At 44.3% G+C, this 8,227-nt stretch overlaps 1 protein-coding gene across 1 annotated transcript in view; it reads left to right on the forward strand.

The window, feature by feature from the left end:
* Positions 1-3,491, forward strand: part of TRPM1 (transient receptor potential cation channel subfamily M member 1) — a 61,449-nt gene extending 57,958 nt beyond the window's left edge. Inside the window, exon 25 of the mRNA XM_070478370.1 lies at positions 786-3,491. Within this exon, the coding sequence (XP_070334471.1) occupies positions 786-2,043 (1,258 nt within the window). The 3' untranslated portion in view covers positions 2,044-3,491. The remainder of the gene's footprint in view (positions 1-785) is intronic.
* Positions 3,492-8,227: the final 4,736 nt, after the last annotated feature.

An 8,227-nucleotide genomic window follows, 5' to 3' on the forward strand; every position in this document is an offset into this window, starting at 1 on the left:
CTGAATTTCAAATAAGGATTTGAATGTATTTATTTTGTCATTGTAACCATTCCTTGCTGACAGCTATACTCAAATCTCAAAAACCTAAGTGTCTTTCTTTATCATCAGAGGCAGTGTGATGTGCCAGCTAAGACAGCAGAGCTGAAGCTCATGCTGGAGCCCCAGTGCTTGCCAGCTGTGCGTCCTTAGGCAGTTTACTTACCCTCTCCTTGACTCTTATTTCCTCGAAAAATGTTGTTGTTCTTCAGTCACTAACACTTCAGCGACCCGACAGACTGCAGCTGCTAGACTCCTCTGTCCATGGGATTTCCCAGATAAGAATACTGGTGTGGGTTGCCATTTCCTTCTCCAGGGAATCTTCCCAACCCAAGGATCGAATCTTCGTCTTTCTACATTGGCAGGCGGGTTCTTTACCACTGAGCCACCTAGGAAGCCCCATCAATAAAATGGGGGTGTTGAAAAGAGTGCCTGCCTCATAGGGCTGCTGTGAGATTAAACAAGCCTAGAGTAGGACCTCGGTGAGTATGTATTAATACATATATAAGGTACTTAGTGTGATGAATGGTAAAGAGCACCATATGTGTTAACTGTAATTCTGTTGTTTCCTGATGTTCCTCGGGGTAATTTTCAGTGGTTATATTAGGAGTGTGTGACGTTTAGAAATATGCCAGACTCCCATGATTCCCCAAAGCCTGAAAAAATCATACAACAACAGTAACATTAATTTTTGGTTTTAATCTTTAGTTCATCTCGGTGTAATACACCTGTCCCTTTGTATTCACCAGAGTTGAAAACATGTCCATGAGGTTGGAGGAAATCAACGAAAGAGAAAACTTTATGAAAACTTCCCTACAGACTGTGGACCTTCGCCTCTCCCAACTGGAAGAACTATCTAACAGAATGGTGAACGCGCTGGAAAACCTGGCAGGAATCGACAAGTCTGACCTGATACAGACGCGGTCCCGGGCCTCCTCGGAATGTGATGCCACGTTCCTTCTCAGGCGGAGCAGCATCAGCAGCGCTGATGGCTCCAGCCTGTACAGGTACCATTTCAACGGGGATGAGCTGTTGTATGAGGATACCTCCTTCTGCATGCTGCCGGGGGCAGCGTCCAGGAAAAAAGCTGGTTCCTTCCGTGGGAAGGAAGAAAAGGACCAAAGGACGTACCTGGCCCCAGAGCTCCAGGGCAGCCTTCACCTGCCACCCAGTACCGGTGCACCAGCATCCCCAGACCGAGGTCAGTTTGCCTCCAACAACGGCAGGAGCACCTCGGAGCCGAAGTCAGGTCCAGATACTGGGATTTCTGCTGAGAGTGATGAAAGGCAGGTAGTCCCTAAAAAAGAAGAAATGACTTCCCTGAGTTTAAGTCAAACAGATGCTATACATGGAGAAAACAAGTCGGATTTTCAAAATGAAACTCAGCTGACAGTGGAAACGACAAAGATAGAAGGCACCATTTCTTATCCCCTGGAAGAATCAAAGACAAGCCGCTATTACCCTGATGAGACGTTCAGCGCTTGTAAAACGCTAAAGTCCAGAAGCTTTGTGTATTCCCGGGGAAGAAAGGTGGTTGGTGGGGCTAACAACTGGGGTGCAGCCGGCGACTCAACATGCCCCTCGACAGTTCAGCAGTGGACCACGGAATGGAAGTATGAAGTTCAAAAGATTATGCGTTCTCGGAGCACGGAAATACCTTCCGTTGCCTCCGAAGCTGCACTGCAGGCTGAGCATTGTGGACATTTCACAGACAAGGAAGATGAAAACTGTGTTTTTAAAACATCCCCTCAGATCTCTCGCTTGTCTGTTACTGACAGAACTGACAAGGTAAACTTACTGTCTGTGAAAACACACCAAACTTTGGGATTCCCATCTTCAAGGTCAAAAAGTTTACATGGCCGTCCTAGGAGTGTGAAAGCCCTCCAGGGCAACTTACACAGACCTGGACATGCCAGCAGTGTAAATAACTTAGTAGTTGTGTCTGGAATTACAATGGAAGACCCCAAGGTTCAGCAAGAGAAGACTTCCTCGGAAACAGAATGCTAGTGTGTTTTGTTTCTTTGGTTTTTACATCAGAACCATGGATGAGTTCCATCTTGGTCACCTAAACATCATCAATTTCTGAAAACATTTTCATTAGAGATCTTTGACCATTAATTTAATTTACATTTTGATTAATTTAAAATGTAAAGGCACTAAACTTTAAGTAATAGTTCAGTAGCATGATAGTAAACTTAGTTTTTTTTTAGTTGGAGTAGGATCAAGAAAAGTGAAGACTCCAGTTGCTTAGTCAATAGGCAAGAGCCTGTGATCTCTTTGGGGCTTCCCAGGTGGCTCAGAGGTTAAGAATCCACCTGCCACTGCAGGAGACCCAGGTTCAATCCATGGGCTGGGAAGATCTCCTGGAGAAGGAAATGACAACCCACTCCTGTATTCCTGCCTGGGAAATCCCATGGACAGAGGAGTCTGGGGGCTGCAGTCCTTGGGGGTCACAAAAGAGTCCAACATGACATAGCGACTAAACAACAATTACAACAATCTCTATTTCTGAGGGCAACCAAAAACAGCCAAAGACATGCTTTTGGGTGTCACCAATAGTTTACTTAAGGGAGTAAGCAGCTATGTGAGAAAGGGAAATGAAAGAAAAAGCAAACGAGAAAGGAGGGGTGGAAGAGAAAACAAACTAAGAAGTGCAAGAAGGGAGGACTAGAAAGGGGACTTAAGTATCATATCTTCTTTATGGGTTTTTGTTTGTTTTATGTTTTCATGTTTTAAAATTACACAATAAGAAAAAAAGGCCACGATTAGGCCTGGTGCACTGGGAAGACCCAGAGGGATCGGGTAGAGAGGGAGGTGGGAGGGGGGACCGGGATGGGGAATACATGTAAATCCATGGCTAATTCATTTCAATGTATGACAAAAACCACTGTAATGATGTAAAGTAATTAGCCTCCAACTAATAAAAATAAATGGAAAAAAAAAAAGAAAAAAAGGCCACGATTATATCAAAGGTCACACTGTAATAGCGTAAGGTGACCAATAGTTTTGTTAACGTGTAAAGATAGTGTCCCATGTGAATCTTCTTGTTGTCATATAGCCCTGGATGCCAAATACAAATTAATTGTACTTCTGTATATTGCAATGGTCTGTGTAAAGCTGTGGCTAAAATCTAAAGGATCCATGTTCGAGGTGGGAGTTCTCAAGAGTGTCAAAGATGAGTCACGGCTAAAAACAAAAGGTGAGGCTCAATTTGGAATTTCAGACATAACATTGCCGTAAAGTGGCAAAGAGTTGGGGAGAGAGGTAGAGAGAGAGACACAGTGCCGTTGTGCCAAAGGTACTGATCAGAGACTCTGGAGGCTGAAGAGATTCATGCCCAGATCAGAATCCCTGAACTGGGCTGGATTTACCAGAAAGCACTGCTACACCACTGCATGGATGATGGGACTTTGACATTTAATAAATGATAACATTTATTTAATAAAGAAAACAATTGCTTATCTATTGCTACATCGAGACTGTTAAATCAATCCTGCTCCCTGTGTTACTTGACCCAAGGATAAACCCATTCTATTTGGCCTCGTTCCTAATTCTTTGCTTTGGATGCCCAGAAAACTTTCAGCCCTTTCAGTTCAGTCAGTTCAGTCTCCAGTGTTGGAGTTTCAGCTTCAGCATCAGTCCTTCGAATGAATATTCAGGACTGATTTCCTTTAGTATGGACTGGTTGGATCACCTTGCAGTCCAAGGGACTCTCAAGAGTCGTCTCCAGCACCATAGTTCAAAAGCATCAATTCTTCAGCCCTTTGCCACACCCTAAAAAAAAAGTGTTTCTCAGCATAAGCTGGAGAACCTCTGACAGCCCTAGAGAACAGGTTTGAAGAAGGCAAAGTTTCTCTTCAGAATTCTCCACCTGTCCACTCATTACATAGCCCCCCATTCTAGGTCCCTCCCATCTTGCCTCAGGTGTGAGGCCTGAATCTATCAGAAGTCTCACTGAGTCTCCTGTTGACATACTGGAATGGGTAGCTATTCCCTTCTCTAGGGATCTTCCTGACCCAGGGATTGAACCCAGGTCTCCTACATTACAGGTGGATTCTTTACCATCTGAGCCACCTGGGAAGCAATATTTCTAATTCTGGTTTACCTAATTTATTCATGTTTCCTGTCATTTTCTTTGTGTCTTTTAGCTCCATGAAATGCTGGGCGTTGTTTTGATCTGTATGGAGGGTGTGTCTTCCTCGTGTGCTTTTACCATCTGGAGGAATGCTATTCTGATCTTTCTTATTGTAATACTTGTCTATGGGATTTTACTTCCATGCTTTCCCTTGATTATTGTTATGTGAAATAGGTTTTCTCAAACTTTTCGAAGACGGCAGTTGTCAGGATAGCTTTTCTAACTTCACAAGAAAACCTTCTTTATTTTTACAGTCTGGCATTAAAATTTTGTAAAAGCCACGGGACTTCCCTCGGGGTCCAGTGGTTAAGAGTTCATGCTTCCACTGCATAGGGCACAGGTTCAGTCCCTGGTCAGGGAACTAAAGTTCCCACATGCCCTGCAAACAACAAAAGAAATTGTACAGTCAGCTTATTTTCAGAGATTCCTGGTCCTCCATCTTTATTTGGACCTTCTCTTTCCTTTGTCTTGACTTAGCTCATTTTGTTTCCATGCCCAGCAGTCTGTCCTTGGTGTGGCTCATTTGCTTTAAAGGAAGTCCAGGTAGGTCAGTTTCAAGAGTTCCTCTAGCAGTTTCAAAAGTTCCACCTTCAGACCTCACCAGGAGCCCCTGCGCTCCCGAACACCATTCTCTACTTGCTCTTCTCCACTTGCCTGGCCGGGCCAGTAAATACCTTCTGGCTATTTGGGAATTCTCCAGATGCCTCATTGATTCCCTTTGCTGATATCACAAAAATCTTCTAAGTGCTGTGGTTTGCTCCTACTTACCTATATTTTGGAAATCTTGGGGAAACCAGTTCACTTAGATTTGTGGTGAATGTTGTCCATGGGGCTTCAGTTTTGCACTGTAGTTCCTTTGCCTATTTGCCTGGGGAAACTGAAAAATCATGCTGCTGTTGTCATCATCTCAGAATTCCCCCTCAGGAAAAAGATGTTTTAAATGACTTAATAGTTATCTTCAAAGGCCATATACTCAGGTAATGGCATAGTTTTGTAGACGTTGTTGTTTAGTTGCTCAGTCGTGTTCCAACTCTTTGCGACCCCATGGACTATAGCCCACCAGGCTCCTCTGCCCATGGATTTTCCCAGGCAAGAATACTGGGGTGTTGCCATTTCCTTGTACATAACCACCATACACTACCTCTCCCCGACTGCTTCCACCATCACTTTCTGTTATCTGGACTCTTCTAACAGTTCCTAACTAGCATTGTTAATGAAAGTGGGGTCTGGCTGTTGGCTGCTCTAAAGTCAGTAAAGGAGCAAGGTTGGTGGGAAGTTTGCTTTATTTCAGAAGCTGGCAATGTTGCAGGGGGTCAGGGGGAGAGGAGACTCCTGTTCAAAGGCTGACTCCCACCACTGACAATCAGTGGGCAAGGGCTTTTCTAGGCAGGAGGGGGCTTCATGCAGAAACAGCACAGGCAGCTCTGACAGTCATCTTGAAATTGGTCATCAGTGATCTGACCAGTGTTATCTTGATCATTTTGAGTACAATTAATCTTCAGTCCTGGAGCTGGTTTGCTCCCATTTCTTTGAGGACAGTTCTCAGAATTGTGGCAGCTAAGGTCATGAACACAGTCTGGTTGTCACGTATTGATAGTTAACCTCTTCCGCCTGGTGGGGGTTACAGTACCTGTAAGACAGTTCATGCGTTTGAGCAAGCTCCAGGAGTTAGTGATGGACAGGGAAGCCTGGCATGCTGCAATCCATGGGGTCACAAAGAGTCGGACACAACTGAGTGACTGAACTGACTGACTGAAGACAGTTCACAGGATATGGCTCAGAGTATTATCTATAGCCCCCGAGGAGGAACTAAAGGTCCTTGACTGTGCTTAATGACTAAACTTATTATTTTGTCCTGTTTGACTGTTTTCCTTTGCTTCTACATTTTCTCACTTCTCTGATTAAATATATTCTTTGATTCAAGTTTTTCTACAGGCAAGAGGCAGGTTTAGGGCATGGGAGGTGGGGGCAGAAGGAATGTAAGGTCCTGTTCTATTCAGTCTCACAGCTTCTACCACTATGTACCTCTACAGTAGGGTGTGTGTGTGTGTGTGATTATTTTAAAATGTCAGATCAAGTCATTCTCAACTCAAAGCATCGCAAAAGCACCTAAACTTTCAGAACCTATGTGATCTGGCTGGTTGCTTTTCTCTGACCTCTTCTCCCACTGGATTAGGCTGCTCTGAACACACCAGGCAGGATCTCAACCCAGGGCATTTGTATGACTCTCTCCTCTTCCTCCTGATTTCCACCTGGCGTGCTTCTTCACTCCCTTCAGTTTCTGTCTGCTCAAATGTCATCTGATCAGAGAGGCCTTCCCCGATCACACTGCATCTCCCATTGAAAAAAAAGCCCTCATCCTCTTCCCATATTTTTCAGTTCATGGCACTTGTTATACATTAATTTTGTATATCTTTCCACCTGTAATGAAAGTGCCAGGAAAGTAGAAACTGTCTTCTTAGTGACCCAAGTAGTTTTTAACACAGAGTTAGCAATCAATAGGGCTTCCCTGGTAGCTCAGATGGTAGAGAATCTGCCAGTCAATGCAGGAGACCCAGGTTTGATCCCTGGGTCGGGAAGATCCCCTGGAGAAGGGAATGGCATCCCACTTGCCTGGGAAATCCCACAGACAGAGAAGTCTGGCAGGCTACAGTCCATGGGGTCAAAAAAGTCAGACATGATTGACTAAAGCACACACACATGTAGCAATCAATACAAATTTGGTAACTGACTGAATGAATATACAAATTACCTAGCACGTAATAGGTATTCACAAAGTGTTAGTGCTTTTTGTTCCCCTCTTCACAGGGAGAGGGAAATGGTCTGTAGGGAATACCACTATCCCCCACCATTTTTGTTCAGTCACTCAGTCATGTTCAACTATTTGCGACCCCATAGACTGCAGCATGCCAGGCTTCCCTGTCTTTCACTATCTTCTGGAATTTGTTCAAATTCAAGTCCACTGAGTCAAATGATGCCATCCAACCTTCTTATCCACTGTCACCCTCTTTTCCTGCCCTCTATCCTCCTATCCCGCACAATAGAAGAACCAATACAAGAAACAGAGTCAGAAAAACAGGACAAAAGAGTGACATTAGGGACAAAGAAGGAGATAGGCAGCTATTTCAAAGGTACAGAGTACCAAGGAGACCAAGACTAGTGCTTGGAACTGCACTGATTCTCCCAAAATTCAGTCGCTAAAGCTGAAATTCAATGAGTGTATTTGGATAGGAGATACCTCTTTACAAGGTAATTTATGTTAAATGAGTTCATAAAGGCTGGGATCCTAATCCAACAGGATTAATGAATGCCCCTGTAAGATGAGGCACCAGGAACAAAATTAGGTCATTTGCAGATGTGGATGGACCTAGGGACTGTTTTAGAGTGAAGTAAGTCAGAAAAACAAACATTGTGTGTTAATGCATATATGTGGAATCTAGAAAGATGGTACAGATGAACCCATTGCGGGGCAGGAATAGAGACGCAGACATAGAAAATGGACATGTGGACACAATGGAGGGGTGGGATGCATTGGGAGAGGAGCACTGACACATATGTACTACAATGTGTAAAACAGATAGCTAGTGGGAAGCTGGCGTATAGCACAGGGAGCTCAGCTCAGTGCTCTGTGATGACTTAGGGGGTAGGATGGGGAAGGTGGGAGGGAGGCCCACCTCAACAGGGAGGGGATATATGTAAACACATAGCTGATTTGATTCATGTGCAGCAGAAACTAACACATTGTAAAGCAACTGTACCCCCCAATAAAAATTAATTTGAAAAAAGAAGAGGCACCAGAGTGAGTTCTGACACTCTGCACCCACCCACCATCCACCTCCCACTGCTCAGCTCTCTCCACTGTCTGCAAGCCCACAGTGCTCTCACCAGAATTCCATCTTTCCTACTTGATCTTGGGCTTCCCAGCCTCCAGAACTGTGAGAAATAAACTGCTGTTTAAGCTGCCCAGTAGGTGACGTTTCCTTAGGGCAACCCAAGCACACTAACACAATTAGATATCTGAAAAGGTCCGAACATTTAGGGTAGGTCAAGACAAAT

Source organism: Odocoileus virginianus, chromosome 16 (assembly GCF_023699985.2).
Source record: "Odocoileus virginianus isolate 20LAN1187 ecotype Illinois chromosome 16, Ovbor_1.2, whole genome shotgun sequence".
In the NCBI taxonomy this organism is placed as follows: Eukaryota; Metazoa; Chordata; class Mammalia; order Artiodactyla; family Cervidae; genus Odocoileus; species Odocoileus virginianus.